General features: G+C 40.5%; 1 protein-coding gene across 2 annotated transcripts in view; it reads left to right on the top strand.

Annotated features, from left to right (window-relative positions):
• si:dkey-97m3.1 (fatty acyl-CoA reductase 1) overlaps positions 1–21,823 on the top strand; it is a 55,159-nt gene that overhangs the window by 24,241 nt on the left and 9,095 nt on the right. For both annotated transcript variants that reach the window (XM_037760305.1, XM_037760304.1), the window contains exons 3-5: positions 13,547–13,722; positions 18,271–18,450; positions 19,298–19,475. In XM_037760305.1, coding sequence (XP_037616233.1) covers positions 13,547–13,722; positions 18,271–18,450; positions 19,298–19,475 — 534 coding nt within the window. The remainder of the gene's footprint in view (positions 1–13,546; positions 13,723–18,270; positions 18,451–19,297; positions 19,476–21,823) is intronic.

Genomic DNA, 21,823 nt, shown 5'->3' with positions numbered 1-21,823 from the left:
ATTTTCACCGCTCCCATTGAACCTTGCATTCATTACACTGCTGTGAGACTTTGTCCCGTAATTCAACCGAGCACTTGTGTTTATTTGTCTTTTTCTTTTATTCCCCCCCTAACGTCAAGGTGAGCGTGATGCTTCTGCCAGCCGGGATTCACTGAATACCTCTCACCATATAATTAGTTCACTCTGACACAACAGTAATGTTAAAGTGCCAGTTAACACCCTGTAATTTCTGCACATCAGGGTGGGCGGCAGAGAGAGGACTTTTATATATACAACACCTTTTTTAAATGCATATTCCTCCGGTGCTGCAGCTTTTAAGGAAGAAAAAGACGATCGAACTTCCTTTTAACCTGCGTCTGTATTTGCTAACATGTCAGCAACTAAACAGACATTGGTGGGCTTCACAATAAGCTATAACAAGAGAGAGGAGGATAAAAAGCTTGGTTAACAGCTCTGCATCCCACAATAGTGTCACTGTCACATTAGACAAAATTCCTGTCGTTTTTTTGGGGGGGGTTTCCAATCATGCTTTTTATTGTTTCGTTATGAAAAATTACTTCAACAACCTAAACCATAACAAATAAAACAATATGTACATATAATAAGTATATATGTATGATAAGTATTCAAAAACAATGGAGAAGAAAAAATGGTAATAAATAATAATAAATATAATTATAAATACAAATACAAAAATCTAAATTAATAAATACAAAATATTAAATGACAAAATTAAATAAAAATTACAATAAATTAAAATGTAAATACGAAATAATAATAATAACCAGTATATTTTATCATTCTTTTAATGTTTCCTTAAGAAAAATTACTTCAACAACCTAAACTTACAAATAAAATATGTACATATAATAACAACAGATATAACTGTAAATTTAAAAACAAAGTAATTAAAAACAATGGAGGAGAAAAAAATGGGAGTAATAATAATAGAAAAATTAAAATAAACAAATACAATTTGAATAAATTGAAATAATAATAATAATCCATCCATCCATCATCATCTGCAATTATAATAATTTAAAAAATTAAAAAATCTGACAATAAAAATAAACAATTATAAAATTAGAAATAAAATAAATTAGAAAATGAATTTTAAATAAAAAATCATAATAATTAAAAAAATATAAATAGAAGATAAAATAAATTCACACCCTGTGATCCTGCCCCCACCTTAATTCACCCACACATAATAAATACGAAGTACATACTGTGTGTTTAATGCACGTTTACAAAAGAGTAAATAAAACAGGATATAAAAATAAATAAGTAAAATAAATATAATTAAATGAATTACAAAAACAAAATTAATTTAATAAAGGTTGCATCAAAACTATTCAGGAGACAATATTTGCGATTTACTCCCCCTCTGTAACCCAAACAGATAAAACTTCTGTCAGTATTTAACCCACTTCATCTTCACAGATATCAACATATCATTTATCCACTGCTGGTGTTTGCAGTGTCTCCCCATCAAACAATTTTCCATTGGATTTGGCATCACTCTAATTGTGTCCGCTATCAGGTCACTGCCTGATGCTCTGCCAAGTGCAGACTCACTCGCACTCGTCCCGCATTCACAAGTGATGTCATTAAATTTCCAGGACCGAGCCTCAAGTACCAATTGGTATTCATGCGATTCCTCAGGTCAGTATTATTCTATTCAGAACCGGCATAATTCATGAAGGAGAACAGTGGTTTTGTCTCTCCTCTCATCCTTCAAGCCAGGCCAGTATCTTTCTTACCACCTGTTGCTAGGTAACGACCATCAGAGCTGTCCCGTGGTGTTTTTTTCAAAGGATGCAATCAGGGGAGCTGCCCCGAGCAGGAGAGGGACGAACCGATAGGAATCTCATTGTCTGTGTGCATCTCCAGCGCAGCGACATTGACATTTAAGCTCTGTCTGTCTGTCTGTCTGTCTGTCTGTCTGTGCGGAGGCTACTTTGATTCAGCGGAAATGTTTGGACGCCTGCAGGCCTCGCCGCGGTGCCAGGCGCTGACTGGCATGTCAGGCACTTGATACAAGTAGGCCTCTGGGTACACAGGGCCTCTCTCCTGCTCTGTGGCATGCTTTTCCTCCACCCACTAGCCGGCTTTTGAACCCAGTAACAGTCTGTGCAGCATCTTTATCCTAGAGATCCAGAGATGCACTCAGACGTCGGGTGGAGAGGTGGGAGCAGGAATGCTTTGGGTGGGAAGGAACTTTGTGGAATTTGCTTACAAGGCAGCATCCTGGATAGAGGAGTGGTTTACTCTGTTTTACTGGAGAATGACTATTGATCGTTGCTTTAGAGGCTATTCAGTGATCAGTGTGGCAGCTGTAACACGGATAGTGATACTAAATGACAGAAGTGTGTACACAAGCCACAAATTTGATGTCTTCAGACTCGACTTGACGAAATCAAGAAAGACCTGCACTTGAACTTTAACACCAACTTGAACTTTAACACCAATGACCCGTGACTTCACTTGGACTTGAGCATTTTGACTTGAAAATACTTGATACCCCCACCCCCCAGCCCAAAGTTTAAAAAGTATGTTATTTAAAAAGTGTGCCATCAACTAACGTTAACACTATTCGTCTAACTTTTTTGTGATTATGTTCAGTCTCACTTGTTTTAAAATACAAATTTTAAAAAGCAAGAGTTTTGTAATTTTAATATATTATGACTTGTTAAAATGGCATTACATTTTGTGAAGAGTGCATTATGATTTGTTTAGGACTTGAAACTCTAAATTTAGGACTTGAGACTTGACTTGGGACTTGTCAGACTTACCTGTTTCGACTTGGGACTTGATACATGACTTACCTGTTTTGTCTTGGGACTTGACTCAGGACTTGTCAGTCTTGACTTGGGACTTGAATTGGGACTTGTCAGTCTTGACTTGGAGCTTGACTCTGGACTTGTCAGTCTTGACTTAGGACTTACTTGGGACATGTCAGTCTCGATTTGGGACTTGACTCGGGGCTTGTCAGTCTTGACTTGGGACTTATTTGGGACTTGTCAGTCTTGACTTGGGACTTGACTCTGGCAAGTCCAGAGTCAAGACTTACAAGTCCAGTCTCGACTAAATTTAGATTATTTTGTATAAATTGAATATCTTTGGACAATATATACAATTATAAGACGTCACCTTGGGCTCTGGGGAATTGTGATGTACATTTTTCCACTTTTTTCTGACATTTCGTGGACTAATTAATCGATTTAATAGAAAAAGATGATTGGTAATTATTATTTGCAGTAATAAAAAGTCTACTTAAGCCCAGATTCTCCTGCTCAAAACTCAGGGGAGTTCAAAACATCTAGCGCCACCCCTGCATCCAGCCCTCTCTAAGCAGATACTTTCCATCCTCTGCTGTCTCCGTCCACAACGTTCTCTGATTAAACAAAGCCTTCCTGTTTTACTTTGTATTACTAATGTGTTGCTGTGACTGGTTGCCCGTGTTGACTCTCCATATTTGTTCAAACACGTCGTCTAATGGAGCGGAGCAGGTGAGAAAGTTGAACAAGTCGTTTATTAGAGCAGATGTTATGTTGCTGCTTTGGGCAACAGGAGTCGGCTCCACTTGATGATTTAATAGTCTTCTGATGAATACTTCTACTAAAGTAAGGTTTTGAATGCAGGACTTTTCCTTGTAGTGGACTATTTTCACAGTGTGGTATTAGTACTTTTACTGAAGTAAAGCAGCTGAATACTTCCTCCACAGCTGCCTATCTCATTGAGAGTCTGTCACAGTTATAAATAGCTTCATGCCTAACATGCCAGACATATCCGAGTCCAGCTGAAACCATAGTGATGTCACTGCTGAGGCCACACCTGTGAGTTAGAATAATAGGGCGTGTTTGTGAATGTGTTTATTGAAATGATCCTCAGTCTGGGTGCTTCATTAGGCGGGTGGTAGTCAACGTCAGAGACACAACACCAAGCAGATAGCAGCTCTGACGTCAGAGAGTTATCGCTCTTATAGAAATGTCTGTATCTTGATTGAAGTGCAGATGTTCATCTTTAAGTTGTGAAATGTCTTCTGTGAGAAGTCATGTGTGTTTCTAGGAGGCTTGAAGTTGTTAGTAGTTGTGCATCTTAGACACACATGGATGCACAGTAACATAGAGTACAAGGAGGTTTGTTAAGGTATGTATGTATGTATGTAGTAGTATTAGTAATACTGTTTATGCCAAATTCCTACCCTGCCTATGTACTGTATGCGTAACTTAGAAATAGTAACAGCAGACAATTTTTGCCTCTTTTTTTGGTGGCTGGAGTGAAAATTATATAACATTTATTGTGTTTCAGAATGATGAAGACAGTTGAAGAAAACTTAGATACCAAATAGGAGGATTTTTTTCCCTTGGCAATTATCATATCCGTTTGACTCTCTGCGCAGAGCTGCAGCCCCCTGCCTCTGTGGTGTCCCGTCCTTTGTTGCCCATTATTGCACTCTGATCCAACATGACCACATTGTTGTATTGATTTCCTCTTGTAAGCATCCAGGAGCCAGGTGATCTGTATAAATATTCAAGATTTATTGATTCCTGCCGGCTCTAACGGGTACCTCTACTGTATGTGTTCCCACTTGTGGCTGTCACACCTGAAGCATCTACCTCTAAATCGTGACGCAAGATCGGACCATTCCTAACATGCATCCCTGCCGCCCAATCATGCACTTATTCATCCCTATTCAGGGATGAGAGCAGGCGAGGTGACTCGGGGCTTTCAGAGTCCCGCTCAGAGACTCTGCGGAGAGGTCGCGGCTGCCAAACTGGCACATTGCGAAGGCATTCGCTGCTCATCTGTGGTCGGTTGCCAACGCGGTGCAGCCGGCGAGCAGACTGAGCGACAACCAATAACCCTGTAACACCTCCCCAGAGAGCAGGGCGAGGGGGAACCAATGCTTTTGCGTATAATCAGGCCTCAAATTAACTCCAGTTTATGAAACAAATTAGCACATTAAACGTCGCTGGTGAAGTCATTAAGGGAGCGGAGACATGAAGACTGTTCTTCAGGGGGACTGTTGTAGCACAGCTCAGTGCCTCCATGTGGAAAGAGTCTGTTTCCTGTCTCTCCACATCCAGATGGCTCCTCAGATATCTCTAGTATGGCACAAAGCCCTCTGAGATGTCATGTAATGGTCCTTTTTAGAGCGTGCCTTTTAACTATACAGAATCTGCCCTCTGTTTCACTCTTCAGTCAGTAAAAACTGTCACCTGATGGGCAAATTTTTATGAGGGGAAAAAGCCATTTGGAGCCTTTTGGGAACGCCAAATGGAAATTTCAATAAAACATGACCAATTTCAAAGAGCAGGGCAACTTTAATGGCTGTTTCTGTGTCTTTTGGCATTTTAGTATTGCTTTAAAGGATGGTTAATAGTGTGTAAATGGCTGGAGGAAAGTATATTTCCTTGTCCCTACGTTATTATTTGGTTCATAGTGTTTGTGTGGGTGTTATTGATCGGGTCAAGATGAATTAAACCCCACGTTTTAGTATGAAAAGGGTGCAGGAGGTTGGTGAAGGCTTCGGGGGCCTGGCAGCAGGACAGATGAGAAGCAGCTCTCCATATCAGAGAGGATCCTGTTCATCAAGATTACGACCTGCAGCCGCTCCGTCTTCAGATGAACTCTGGAAACAGACTGATCAGCGGTATCAGATTGGCTTCAGACTAGTTGCCTGTGAGACATGTTTTATCTGTCATGGAAGATTTTTCTTGCCACAATACCACTTTTCTCTGTGGTTGCTGCAGTTTGAGAAAGGATTTCATCACAGCTTGTTGTGTAATCTTTATTTTGACGGCTACAGCAGTACTCTACCTTTAAGCCTTTATGTTGTTCTTGCCCCGGCTGAACAGCAGTGTTTAGAAAAACTGTGACACTTCAGGGCCTGCAGATCATCTCAGAGATAAGTACTTGAGACTACTTGACTCTCCAAAAATTTCTCTCGACTTGAAAGCAAAAGCATGGACCTGGTAAATTCCCACGACAGTAAAAATTGAAAAGATTGCATCAGATGGGCCTTACACAAACTCGTGACTACTGTATCATATAAAAGCTGTTATTCAAATAATGGCAGAGTGTCCTGGTGCCAGCACACATAGATAAATAAAGGTTTGCATTAATGGCAGGGATTAGCCAGTCCGTTCTCATTCCCAGGGCGTCAAATACCGAGACTTGTCACGGCCATTGGCGTTTGATATCGCCACACGAGGCACCCTTTAGCGCCAGTCTGAAACGCCCATTAATTACAATGTAAACCCATCCGTAGCAACCGCAAACGCTCCAGGAAAGTGCTGTGGTGACGTAGTTTAAAGAGCGAAAGAAACACAAGGCGGGTGGAAGGGGAGGTGGATGGGTCCAACAACGCAGGGCTTTCATCCCGTGCGTTACGTTTCACTTTCACATTACAATCAGCTGTTCATTCGTGTCCCGTGTTCACAACATCCAGTCACATTTTCACTTTACAAACATAGTTAGGTTTAGGAAAAAAACATCAGGGTTGAACTTAAAATGACTAAGTGGTTTTGTTGCCTAATCCTAAAAACGTGTTTTTCTTGAATTTACAACATTAAGGTGCCGAATAAAAGTATGGCTTTTCCTAACAAAAATTATGATTATGAATTAATCATTTAAAACATTTTTGGCGGGTCCAAAATGAATGTTGACTTTGACTTCTCTCAGATGACTTCAGCAGACTAATATTTTAAAACCGGTCTGTCTGTCTGTCTCATACTCAAAGACACTGATTCACCTTTCAATCCCATCTTAATTCCTTGTGGTATTTAATGAGGACACAAAAGCCTGCAGCACCCATCATAAAGTCTTCTTCTTCTTGGAGGGTAATAAAAGTCTCCTTGGCTCGGCGTGAGGTCACCGTCTGTAAGACTGGAATGCGATGCCACCGGCATACCGAACGCCGAGCCCAGAAACCTTATTACTCTGCTCATATCGATCTCCTCAATTGAGTTGTGTACAATGATAGCCCGGAGCCAGACAAGAGAAAAATCTCCATTTTCATTAGTTCGCCGTGATGAGGTGCTCACTGCGATGCTTGATCACTCGTCTAAGCTCATAAGAAGCTGTTAGATTCAGGGTTGAAAGAGTCGAATAAACAGATAGCCGGCGTTGTCTCTGTTAAGTGGACCACTCCTGGTGAAATATAACACTATTAGTAGACGGTGCTTAACTTTAGATAAACCACTGGGTCCCTCATGCAAAATTGGGTGCTTTAGTTTATATTTTCTCTATTTTCATCATAGTTTTCTCTGCATCCAGGAGCATCACAATGCATAAGGAGGATTTTAAGGCCAATTAGTGTGACATAAATGTTTCTGTAGACAGATTTTCCACCTCAGTCTGGAGTTTTTTTGTTGAAATGTGTAGTGACACTGGTTAAATCTGTTTCCATGCCACTGGGACACTGCAGCGGAGGCAGGGACAGGGATGGATAGAAGATGAACCCGTTTCCTCCATAATATGCTGACAGCCCCGGGGGTTAGCCATGGCTGTCCTTCTTCACAGCTTCCCACGAGACTCCTCGCCGTTCTTTCTCCTCCCTAGATTTGTCATTTCATCCTTTAGTGTGTCAGTTTGCAGAAGAGAGAGAGAAACCTCGCTGGTATCTGAGATTTAATGACGACTTCCTCCACCATGTCTTATTTGGGCTTTATGCGCTAATGCCTCATTATCGGCAGTGCTGGAGGAGTTTTAGTCAGCGTTAATAACTTTTAGAAAAAAAAACTTTTGTCAGTGATCCTGCTCACATCCCATTATTCTTCAAATTTAGACGGTGCATGTCAGGAAATGGAGGTCATCATCGCTGAGGGTGCAGCCGTTAAATCGCTTCAGTCTAACACACTTTGACAGACCCTCCCAAGCTACGTTGAATTTTCCGGCCTGTTTGTCTCAGATTGGCATATCTGGCTTAAACAGCAGGGAAAAGGAGCAATTGTGGTGCAGACAGCAGCTACCTTTCAGACTCATATGGATGTTACAAAGGAACAAAAATAGGGAAATTGATGGTGTTGGTGGTTTTCAAAACTCAAGTACTTGACGCATTGTTCCAGAAACTGTTTCTGTGTGTGCCTGATAATGTATGAACCTGAGTTTTTGTTTGTTGGTCAAGATACTGACTTTTTCACTGCTGCTTAAAAACCGTATTACACCTGACAGAACTTGTGTATCTTGTTGGCCGACAGCATCTGAAGTGTAGGGCTGCAACTAACAATTATTTTAATATTTAATCACGATTAATCGCATATTAATCATACATTTTTCATCTTTTCAAAATGTACCTTATTTGTCAAGTATTTAATACTCTTATCAACATGGGAGTGGGCAAATATGCTGCTTTATGCAAATGTATGTATATATTTATTATTGGAAATCAATTAACAACACAAAACAATGACAAATATTGTCCAGAAACCCTCACAGGTACTGCATTTAGCATTAAAAAATATGCTCAAATCATAACATGGCAAACTCAAGACCAACAGGCATCAACAGCTGTCAGTGTGCTGGCTTGACTATGATTTGCCCCAAACTGCATGTGATTATCATAAAGTGGGCATGTCTGTAAAGGGGAGACTCGTGGGTACCCATAGAACCCATTTCAATTCACATATCTTGAGGTCAGAGGTCAAGGGACCCCTTTTGAAAATGGCAATGCTAGTTTTTCCTCACCAAAGTTTAGAGTAAGTTTGGAGCATTATTTAGCCTCATTTTCGGAACCGATTAAACAGCAGATTATTTGCAAGAATTTAGAATTAAATTTTTATTTGAGAAGCTAGAACACAATGTGTGGTATTTTTATGCCTCCACATCCTCGACAGCCGTGATCGGTGGCATTATGTTTTCAGGTTGTACTTCCGACCCATTCTCGTGAATACGATATCTCTGGAGCGCTTTTTTCAAATTTGGCACAAACGTCCACTTGGACTCAAGGATGAACTGATTATATTTTGGTGGTCAAGGTCACTGTGACCTCACAAACACGTTTTTGGCCATAACTCAAGACTTCACATGCTATTTATGACAATTTCACACAAATGTCTCACAGGATAAAATGCTGAATCGATGACATTTTGGACAGACATGGATGTGAACTGCAACTTGACATAGGTATACAACCACGAGGCGGTAATTCTAGTTTCTTGACTTTTGTTGCATGAAATCATTGCAGATTAATTGAAGCCACTGTGACCTCCAATCTGTCAAGGAGTTAAAGCTACACCTCTGAAGGTGTGAAGGGCATGGACATCATTAGCTCTGCTTCACACTGTGGCCTATTCTGACCCCCCTCATACACGAGGACCCTCTCCAAACGACTAGGCGGAGTTGACATTTTGCTACCATAAATTTTGGAAAATGCAGAAAAAGAAAACACTTTCCTCACAACGTTTGTGCCTCTTTTCTTGCTCTTTCTCTCTCTCTGCTCTGGGGGAAAGGAGGCTGTGAAAAGAGTGGAGTACAGTTAAAGGGCAGTTAGCAAGTAGAGAGGCGGTTTGAATGGCATCTCGGGTTGCTGGGCTGAAAGGAAAGTGCCATTAGTGTTGGGTTTCTGTGAAAGTCCACAGAGCGGCTGCTTCAAGCACTCTTGATGGAAGATTTATTGCCCTCAGGGAGAAAAAATGGCAGAGAAAGGACAAATGGTGGCCGCATGTACAGAACGGACTTTATGGATGTCCTTTATCGGCGCTTGTTCGAGGCCATGACTTTGCTTGACTTACCACAAGATGTACTACTAAAACACTTGTGGTTAAACATCAATACAGCCATCCCTGCATACTGGTGGACTATTGTGTTCCTGTACAAGGCAGTTTGCTCGTTGATGCCCGTGGGTCGGAGGAGGGTGTGATGGTAAATGCGAGCGATGGCAGGCTGGCACAAGAAAGAGCCTTTTACAAAACAACCCCACAATGCCATTCTCTGCTTGTGCCCATAACAAAGAGCGCTCTGAAGCCCACATTGTATGGCCTCATTCACCCTTCTGACCCTGATGCACTTTCTCCTCTCTGGGTCTTTCTAGAATTTAACTCTGGCTTTGAAGTGCTTCACAAATATCTATTTTGGCTGAGTATACTCAGCTGGTAGATACTGCTATTTTAGTTGGGTAGTGTATCATGGAGTGAGAGTGTGCACTAAGTTGGGTTACTATCTTGTCAGGAGGTTAAATAATGCTCCAAACTTACACTAAATTCTGGTGAGGAAAAATTGGCATGGCCATTTTCAAAGGGGTCCCTTGACCTCTGACCTCAAGATATGTGAATGAAAATGGGTTCTATGGGTACCCACGAGTCTCCCCTTTACAGACATGCCCACTTTATGATAATCACATGCAGTTTGGGGCAAGTCATAGTCAAGTCAGCACACTGACAGCTGTTGTTGCCTGTTGGGCTGCAGTTTGCAATGTTATTTTTTAATGCTAAATGCAGTACCTGTGAGGGTTTCTGGACAATATTTGTCATTGTTTTGTGTTGTTAATTGATTTCCAATAATAAATATATACATACATTTGCATAAAGCAGCATATTTACCCACTCCCATGTTGATAAGAGTAATAAATACTTGACAAATCTCCCCTTAAGGTACATTTTGACAGATAAAAAATGTGCAATTAATCGCGATTTAAATATTTGAATCAATTGACAGCCCTGATAAATATCAGATCAAGACTTGATATTGCCAGATACTCTTGGTATTAACAGGTATTAAATCATCACTTAGGGGCCCTTATTGTGAATGCCTTATTTTAAATACTGTATATTGTGGTTAAGAGTTCCTCCTCAGTCAAACCTCAAAACTCTTCTTGTTCCTTCTTGTGTGGTGTTAATGTCATGAATGAGTCACATGTGGGGCATTTAAATATTTTCTTCATGAAAAAGCAGCATTTGAGTAGGTGACACATTTGTCTGGTGATGCACATCGACCTGACTGATCCCCAAAAGGCCTCAGCAGTTCTTCTTTTTTGAAGATTTGTCACAATATGAACTCTTTTACCTGATGCGTCCCTGACAGGTACGCTAAGTGACTGTGTACATAATTCGGGCTATTAGAAGACTTTTGGTAAACTTAACTTCGTAACAACCCACAAGGTTTTGTGCACGCTGCCAAAATCTGGGTGGTTTGTTATTGTTGCCAAGCTACAAACCCTCAAGAGGAAGTTGAACTGAGTTCATAACATGACATCAACGGCTCTGTGAATCATAGAGTAAAGTGGGAGCAGTTTCTGCAGTAAAACACATGCCGATTTGGTGTTTTTGGAAAGATTCCTGTAAGAAAGCTGCATATTAAATCTCTTCTTCTGCAGAATGTAGGTCTGTGTTACTGCCCAGCTGTTGGCCTCGAGCAGAGGGAGGAAAACACTTTTCTTTTTGCATTACATAATGTTAGCAGTGTTACGCTATCATGCAGAAAATATCGCATGCATCCCCCTCCCCCAGTAGTTTTGGGTTATGACTGTACATCAGGACTTGTGCCTAATATGGGCGGTATTTGGAGAACAGCATTACGAAGCAATAAATTGATGGGGATACAGAACATGAATATAAACAGCTGTTTAATGCAACATCTGTCCTCTTCAGCTCTGCTTACTCGGACAGCTGACATACACACGGAGCTGCAATTTCATAACAGAGTGATGCCAATCCCTCCACTTCCCCTATCATTCACCCTCTTCTTCTTCTCTTACTATCCTCTCTGTGAAATGTCTTTGTGCACAGCAGCTGCCAGAGACGTCAGCCATGTTGGCATCACTACTATCTGCGAGTCCTGATTGGAACTGCACAAAGAAACACATGACGCAACATGACATCTGACTGACTTTCTCTGCAGCCTTTGGTTAGAGTCTCCCAGTGTAACACAGTGGTAAAGGGGCTCTGATGCAGTGCTTAGCACTCTGCAGGGTGCAGCAGGGTGTCAGGCAGCGAGGGCTGTGCGAGACATGAGCTGGTAAATCTAAACGACTTCTTCCCTCCTCCATGTTGGAATGTCAGCTGCAGCATTCAGTGAGCAAACAGCAGTGTAAAAGGTGGAGTAATATCACATATCGTGTACACGTGGTGCATCGTGCAGAATATGTAGTGCATGAGCATCATCATCATCAGTCAGGCAGTTCTGCAGTTTTGACCTGAGGGATGAAACATTTGCTTGTTGCAACAATTTCAAATGTTAAGATTATTGTAAATTGAATATCTTTGAGTTTTTGGATTGTTGGTCGGATAAAACCATAGACTGTAGGCCTCTATAAGAAGTGGACGTAGTCACCGTGACATCATCCATTGGTTTGTGGACTACGGAATAGAGTTGTTCTGATACCAGTAACTGAAATGCGTCTGATACTGCCCAAAATTCGGGATCAGGTATCGGCGAGTGTGCCAGTCTATGCACCGATCCGATGCCATGACTTAATAATCCAGAAGGAATTCAACTTGTTTAACTGGAAATCCAATCTTCTTCGCCGCTCCAAAACAGTAGCCTTCACTGTGCTGTCGCCCTGGATGTATCATGGCTGCCAAGAACTGATTGCAGGTAGTTTGTCACGTGACGATAGCAAACAAAAACAGTGTAACGGTAGTCAGAGTGAGGAAAATGTCTCTAGGTATGAAGCCTCGAGTTCTGCATTTTGCCCGTCATTAGCTTGTTTTTTTGCAACCAGAATGCAAGTTTAAGGCACTTCGGCATTGGCTCCACTTTACAGACCCGGAGGTAGCCCACTGGAAAAAATATCATTCCTTGCAGCCTAAACCTTGAACATACTGTAGGGGTTTTTATCTTGCTCATGCATCTCCCCTCAGATTCTGAACAGATGAACAAATGTTCAGCCTTACATTGTGAGATATACGTCTGGTATGCACAGCTCACTGATAGTGTTATGTATACAACAGGGAGTGCATTTCTTTTCTTGGACATTCATCAGGGAGCACGCCTCTGACTCATGGCACTGACTAATAAAACTTGTTGGTCCACAGCAGCTGACAAAACGTCTTCTTTGTACTATTTGTGCAACCCAGCCCCTGTCACACCTTCAGAAGACCGTCATATAAAGGTGCAAATACTTACACAGGCATATTTCCTTGTAGTTGAATGAATAATCTTGATGAAAACTTTGATTGATAATTCATTTATTGGCTGTAAAGCCATGCAACAAATGCTTCTCTTCACATAAATAGTGCTTGAATTTCTATAGACCATTTCAACGGAATTGCTTTGCAAGGCAACACGTTGGGTCCATGTTTCCTTCCTGTCAGCTGATATTATTCACATACACTGCAACAGGAAATAAACTGTAAACTACAGTACAACAGTGTGATAATCTGTCAAACAATAGATGGTTCCTTCTTGATTATTATTAGCGGTCAGTATGGAGGTGCAGAGGTTTTGTGGTCTTTTGTGGATACTGGTCTGACCTGTCTCAGTTAATTATAATTAAAAGTAATTATAAGTGGCGCTCTATTTATTGTCCTGCATTATTTCAACGCTGCTGATGTTGCCGTGTAAATTCATCTTTCTCTTTTGTGTGTTTTCTGTCCGGTAGCTTTTCGACCGGGTGCGGGAGGACAACCCCGACTTCCACCAGAAGATCATCCCCATCAGCAGCGAGCTGACGCAGCCGGGCCTCGCCATCAGCCCGGAGGATGTCGAGAAGCTCTCCGCCTGCATCAACGTCGTCTTCCACTGCGCCGCCACCATCCGCTTCGACGAGCCGCTCAAGTGAGGATCACATCTAATGCATCAACACTCTCATCTGCTCTTTACCATCTCTCCTTCATACATGAACAGACAAACTCTCTGCCACTTGCAGCTTTTTGGCTTTTCACTGATCCAAATAATTCACCAGAAAACACACACATCTCATTATTATTGGTAAACAGGAACTTCCTGTTGTGAGACGTCACTCCAGAGGATGTGCAGCTGAACAGGCTGCACTAATATTTGATTTAAAGCAAAGAGGAAGTAGAGATGGAGGGGATGTGGAGAAATTAATCGTTTCTAAAAACATAAAGTCACCCACAGTTCAACGGTGTCATAATCTGTCAAACAATAGATGGTTCCTTCTTTATTCAGGGAGCCACACTGACCATCCCAGAAGATAATAATGAGACATATAGAGGTTTGTGGTTTCTCATTATTGTAATGGCAGTGACGGTATCCAGCTGACATGTAGCATGTAGATTGTGTAAATTAATTGTTCTATATGGCCTGAACCCGCTGATGACTTCGAGCTTGTTATATGTAACAGCGTGAACGTTGTGTCATCACTCATCTGCTGCAGCCGCAGGCTCCTGCACTCTTATTGGATCCTGGTGGGGACAGTGCATTATATATATATAATAGTGACCCAGTTATTTTTTTTCTTCTATGGATGATGTGCTTGTGCTCTGCTCCAGATGATCTGTCTTGTAAGTTTTTGTCATATAACCAGCGTCGCTCCATCCTGTGTGATTTGAACTCCTCGTCTCTCCTGAGAGGCGTCTGCTGCTGCCCTCAGGGTTTATTTGATAAATACCGTCCCTAAGCTGGCAGCGTGTCTCAAAAGACCAATTGGAACAATATTTATTTACTGCCTGTATAAAGATAATATTGTTTTTGTGATCAAATTGTATTTGTTTTAAAGATATGCATTGGAATTTATTAACAAAAAAAAATGTAATAAAATAAAAAATTAAATGATAAAACAAATAATTAATACATGAAACAAAAAATAAAATAATTACAAATAATAATAATATAAAGATGATAACAATAATACATTTTATTTATAGAGCGCTTTTCAAGATACTCAAAGACGCTTTACATCAATATACAAAAAGATCCTAGATAACTAAACACTGAAGGCTCAAGGTGGCATACAGGACGTTAAATAAAACATTAAAATCTGTTCTTAAAAGGAGAGTGTTGAGTAACTTCTAAAAGATAACATGGGACATGTTAATGCCGTCACTACTTGTTGCACAACCTGTTTTCATCAAAGCTATTTTCAAGTTATTGTATCTGTGACTGCAACTTCAGGAACAATAGAAAACACTGGCAAACTATGTGGATTATTTCCATCTGATATAAGAAGTACAACAAACATGGAATTGAGGCACCATTAAAGGCAAAAAGTGAACTGAAAAGAAAAATGTAGAGCAGTTTATGCATTTGATCTCATATATAATGTGTTAAAGTCTTCTCGTTTCTGGAGAATAAGACCGCTGTGTTTGGTGTCTGTCGTGCTTGTGTGGAGGTAGATTACTCATGTTAGACTGCTGTGTGTTTGGAGGCGGGACACCGATTAGGTTTGAGTGACTGCTCGGTTAAAGTAAAGCTGCTGCGCTGCACTGATCACAGCTTTATATTGATCTGTTACTGCTTTCACAACTCTCTCTCTGTCCTCTCTGTGTCCTCTCTCCTCTCCTGTTGCTTCACCTTCTATCTTTCTCTCTGAGTCGCCTTCACCTTTTTTCTTTTCACCCCTCTTTATCTCGCTTTCACTCCCATGTTCACTCTTTCTCTTTCTTCCCTCTGAGTCATTACTCATCATGTGTAGCGACCGGCGGCCTTGTAGGCAGAGCCGGGGCATAAATCAGACAACTCAGTCCAGGACTGACAACTCTGCATGTCTTTATCCTCACTTACAGGATTATTCCTGTTTATTAAAATGATATTTTGGTAGTTTTTGCCATTATTTCTTTTCTTACACCCTTATGCTGAAGCATTGTATTGATAACATTAAGCTACTAATTTGTCATAACCTGCCAGGGGACTACAGATGAAAATTAGCTCATTAGCTAACTCTGGCACATTTACATTGAGGTGGAAACTGAAATGTTGATTAATGCGCAGTGTCCCTGGTTAGTAGATAAATGGGTATTAAAAAGACTCAAATTTATCCTGGAAAGAAATCCTGAAAGTCATTTTTATCTTGTAAGATTGTTATTTTGGTGAAGGCCTGAAGAGGAAAAACTCCAGTATTTTACAAGAAAATAGCAAAGATAAATAAAGCAATTTTATGTTTCCCTAACTTTTGTTCACTACCTGTCTGACTTTGTTGTGGTAATGTTCCCAGATCTAAGTAATTAATCTGCTGAGTACAATATTCTTGTAAGAAATGATGGCCAAAACTACAAAAATAAGATGTAACACAGTTATCCTTTGAGGTGGTACCTTGAAGTTCACATCAGATCTGTGCAGTTCTCTGGTTGTTACATCCAGCTCATAACAGCAGAAACAGATGGGTGATGAGTCAGAAGCAGGATGGGACACAGCGGTGCATCCATCGTCCATTTCCCGCCAGCGTGACGCCCCGCATGTGGTCCCAGAAGGTGGTGGGAAGACGACAAGCCCACGCACTGATCTCGTCCTCTAATAACCACCAGCAGCACCGCCCTCCCTATTACTGTCACCACTCTGCTTGTATTTATCTGTGCTGCTGCCGCCGCTAACAAGCTGGCACCAGCTGACCACATCTGATTCATGCCGGTGGACCCATCGCCCACCACCACCACACACTCTCCGCTCCTCCTGTCGCACCTCGCGATCACCGCCCACACAGAGACAGAGAAGCACTCGATCTCGCCGTGTCTGTTTAAACTGACCCTCAGTTTTTCTTACTGTCGCCTCGAGCAGAAAATGGGCTGAATGTTGTTGCACTTCCCCTCCAGAGCCGACACAGATCCACCGCTGAATGCAGGAGGTTTATCCAGTTATTTAAACTCCTTCTTGAAAAGCTAGTATGACATGGTTAGTACTAGTACTAGGTACTACATTCCTGAGGTTTTCTAGTCTTCTTCATATGATATCTGTAACTTCACTCTATCTCTACAACTGAACCTGTTGTAGCCTCTAAAAGACCGTAAAGTCGGTTGGGATTGCAGGTCTCAGAGGGTTGAATACTAGACTTGTGCCTAACATGTACAGAACATTAACTGGAACTATAGCTGTGCATATATAGAGAGAGAGAATTTGGCCCTAGTTTTAAGTGTTTTTTCAGATGTTTTTGTGACCTGGCTGCTGTAATGGTGCAACAAATAAAGTAGTCTATCCATCTACTGCATATTGATCAACAACATATCTGATAATGGATTAATCGTTAGGATCACCACATCCATTTCCTGGCTTTGATAGTGGCTATTCCCGTAGGACGTACAGTGTAATAACAGGAAAAACATTTCTTGTCTCTGGTTTTTATATTCTAATCTATTCTTGCTTTGTAAACCGCATACTCTGGCAGTAATATACGTGATTATGGTCATGCCAGTAAAGCAAATTTGGATTAATAATTTATCAAGTAAAATATCCACTCATTATCTGGTTGCAGCTTTTCGTTTCTCTGTTTTGATAGCATTGTGAGTAAGATTGTTTTTTTGACTGTTGGTCGGCTTAAACAAGACATTTGTTAGACGTGAACTCGGCTCTGGGTATTTTTCACAATTTTCTGGTATTTAAATGATTATTGGTTAAGTGGAAAAAATAATCTACAGGTTATTCGATAACATAATTAAACTTTGCTCTTTTTCTTTTGCTAAGTTATTGTGTCTCTCAAAAACATCTCTGTTATCTTTTTATTTCCGCTCCCTCTGCGTAAGCACACTTCCTCGCACGGTGTAATGCATGTCTTGTCATTTATTGATGCAATTTAAGGAGAAATTATGCTTGTTTTTTTGCAGCGGCTCTCCCCACTGATCTGAATCAGTTACTTGGATAGCACGAACTCTGCTTTACAATTTGAACAACACTTTCAAAAAAGGAGAGGCGTCAGGAAGAGCAACAGATTTCTGTTCTAGGACAGACATGTAGAAATAAGATCGTATGAAGGTGTGAACGGTTAATCACTGCTGGTATGTACTCTACATCAAGTGTTTGCTGAAGTGCTCACGGCCGGATGAGTGGTCGTATGAGCTGAAAGCTGCGTTCACTGAAAAGAATGATGGGACTCATTTATAAGGGGAGCAGATGTTCCCTCCCCTCCTCTCGTCCTCTCGTCCTCCTGTTTGGTTTTGTGTCTCACCATCCTGTCGTGTCGTTCTGCTCCGGCTTATCATCATGTTCTGCTGATTCCTACTAGTCTGTAAATTCTCATTTGAATAGAAAACACTCAGTCGTCAGCAAACACACTAAAAAGTTCTTGCATGCAAACAGAGATATTAGCAGTCTGGCAAATACGCACACGCTTTCAAAAGCCTTTTCCCTGACACACACATTTAATCACATTCGCACACCCTTTCCTCCCACACACCCTATTGAACACTGTATATATCCCTCTCTTCTCTCCGGCAGACACGCCCTGCAGCTGAATGTGATCGCCACGCAGAAGATCCTCAGCTTGGCCCAGCAGATGCACCACCTCGAGGCCTTCATTCACATCTCCACCGCCTATGCAAACTGCAACCGCAAGTACATCGACGAGGTCATTTACCCACCACCCGTCGAGCCCAAGAAACTCATCGAGTCTCTCGAGTGAGTGGAAGAAGGGGCTGGCTTATGTGGAATCAATTCTAGTTCAGTTTGATGTTTCTGAAGGCCGATAATCTACTTAAAAGAGTTCATAAGACGTGTTGTCTGCCACGCCTGAAAAGCAAAGTTGCATCCACTTTTTTTTTCAATACTGGTACATGTTTTCTGAACAAAAGATGCCAAAGTTTACATCAGTTTTTTCCTGATTTCCTACTTGGGTCAGAAAATATCTGATAAAAAAAAATAGCTAAGCAAGACCAAAGAAGAACCTGACCAACTTTTTGATTCTTGACATTTTAATTTATTTATTTATTTACTTATTTTTATTTTATTTTATTATTATATTGTATAAATTGTATTATTATTTTATTATTATTCATTTATTTTCTCGACAGGACCAAAGAAGAATCCAAACAACTTTTTGAATCTTGACATTTTATTTATTTATTTAGTTATTTAAGTGTCTGTAAAGGGGAGACTCGTGGGTACCCATAGAACCCATTTTCATTCACATATCTTGAGGTCAGAGGTCAGAGGTCAAGGGACCCCTTTGAAAATGGCCATTCTTTTGCATTCTTCCCGCTATCAAAACATGGTTGATACCAATAGATTCCTTAGGTTTTCTAGTTTCATTGCTCAAAAACTGAGCCTGGCGCCCTCAAGGAGTGGAAGAGGTTAAACGACAATGATTTTTCCAAACATTATTAATCATTTATATGACCATTGATCAGGAAACATGTACAGGCTATCTCAAAAACACAGTTATTAATGATAATAATACACAAATGGGTCAAAGATCAACACCACCACTGTACCATGTGTCTCTCTGACCGAGCATGTCTGTCTTCAGGTGGATGGATGACGGCATCGTGCGCGACATCACGCCGCGGCTCATCGGCGACAGGCCCAACACGTACACCTACACTAAAGCCCTGGCCGAGTACGTGGTGCAGCAGGAGCAGGACAAGCTCAACATCGCCATCGTCAGACCCTCCATAGTAGGAGCCAGCTGGCAGGAGCCGTTCCCCGTGAGTCCTCTGAGTGTTACACAGCTACTGTTACACAATGTACGGAAATATATGTCTCCCTGTGGTGAATGTCAATCAACGCCTTTTAGTGACTCGGGTCACATTTTCTTGCTCCGGCTCTTATGTGTGACAGTAAAATAAATGGAAGTAAGATTGATTGAACGACGTAATCCTGCACAGGTCAAAGCCGTTCCCCTGTGGGTTTTATCTCAAGTGTGATTCAACCAAGTCAGTGGACTCAAACAGCTGTTGGGGTGGGAGAGTCGAGGGTGACGAGGAGGGCTGAAACGGGACACCGAGGGTGGAGATACGCTGACACACTGAATGTCCCGTTGAGGTTGGGAAGTTGAAGAGTGCAGAGAAGTTCATGTAAAGGCCAGAGGACTTTACACTCCATGACTTTAAGCTGCTTTCAGTCACGCTGCTGGTGCTGCAGGCGTCCTGACATTTTCAACATTTGCATTTCACATAACAAAGGATTCAAATCACTTTGCACTTATTGCAGTAAGTAAATAAAAATACCAGCCACTATTTCACCTGTAATCTTAACATAAAGTAGCATTTTTATGATCTGCAGTTAAGAGTTAAAGGTCCAATCTGTAATTTTTCAACCATAGATGCCGCAATTTGCATCAAAAATCTTCTTTGAGTAAGATCTTCCTTCTCTCTTTTAGATTCAGTGCGACTTCACACTTTCCGAGGATATCACTATTGCAAATAGACGTCCATATATCTGCTTAGAGATCATAGAAAAAAAGATGCTCCTTCCTGTTCTCTTGAGTGGAAGAAGTGTTTCAAATCGCTGTATTTGATTCTGTCTTTAAAGGTCATTATTTAGAGCTTGTTTACTGTTGTATGCAGTCAGATGAGAGCTACTCTTTACATGCTTAAGGTCGTTCACAACGTTCACGTGACATAATCCAAGGTGCTCTGAGAGATTTAGAGATGCATAAATGAAATAGCAGAAAAACACAGGGAAGTCCTCGTTTGTCTGGCGTCGGGGAAATGTAGGCCTCGTGTCCCTGGCTCTGTGCTCAGCCTCCCGTTGTAAGCTCGGCCTGGCAGCGACTCCTCAAAAGGCCTCGCTTCGCTCACGCTTGGCCATGCAATCGCCTTGGCAGCTCGTGCCAGTAGGCGCTGTGAGGCAACGGGGGGGGGGATGGGACTGCCTATTTATATGTTTGTGTTTATGTGTGGTGTGTTTACAACCACAATATGCATCTAGTTCTGTCGGTTTGTCACTCCATATCTATGGAGGACGGAACCTGCCAAAATAAATAAATAAATAAGTAAATGACTCCATAAATAAATAAATATGCCATGAATATTAAACATAAATGTAGGCATTAATTAATTGATAAAATGTGTCAGAAATTAATATTTCTGTTATAATTTGCCTCTTTATTTATTTACCTTTTGTATTAATTCCCTTATCTTATTTATTTTTACATTCCTTTATGCACTTCTGCCTCATTATGCAAATGAGAAATGTATAAAGAAAAGAACACTGAAATAAATAAGTTTGGGGAAATAAATAGCAGGGGAAAGACCAAGGGAATATTATGCAGAAATAAATTAATAAATACATACAATTTAATAATGAATAAATAAATGTAAGAAATAAATCTAAAATGAATAAAAAATAAATGCAAAAATAAAATAATACATTAATAAAACATATATTTTAATAATGAATAAATAAATGTATAAATAAATCTAAAATAAATTAAAAAATAAATAAATACAATCAAATAATGAATAAATACATTTAAAAATAAATTTAAAATAAAGAGAAAAATAAATGCAAAAATAAGAATATAAATAATAACAAAATAAATAAACAAAAGGGAAAATTAAATATAAGAGTAAATAGATAAGGGAATTAATATAAAAGTAAATAAAGAAGCAAAATAAAACAGGAATATCAATTTGTCACATTTTATCAATTAATTAATGCCTACATTTATTTTTCATACCTTTTAATGTCATTTATGTGCCATTTATCAAGTAATTTATTTATTTATTCATTTTTTATTTTGACAGGTTCCGTCCTCCATATACTGTATATCTTCAGAAGTCAACCATTTAACCAACATACAGTATATAATGTATATTATCAATTAAAAAGGCATGAAGCCAAGCCAGTGCTGCGGCCTGTTCATCTTTATCTGCTCCGGAGCATATTATTAGATTCAGGACAAGCCTCGGCCTCGACCGCATAATCACTCTCCAGTCCCACACATTGGAAACTTCAGCAGTCTATAACCAGTGGTTTCATCCATTTTTAATGCACTCTAATTGAAGTCGACAATCACTGATTCCCAGCGTCCCATGTTCCCCCGCCACAG

This window comes from Sebastes umbrosus, chromosome 23, assembly GCF_015220745.1.
Source record: "Sebastes umbrosus isolate fSebUmb1 chromosome 23, fSebUmb1.pri, whole genome shotgun sequence".
NCBI lineage: Eukaryota > Metazoa > Chordata > Actinopteri > Perciformes > Sebastidae > Sebastes > Sebastes umbrosus.
Note: the sequence above shows the minus strand (reverse complement) of the source record. Positions and strands in the feature narration are given on the sequence as shown.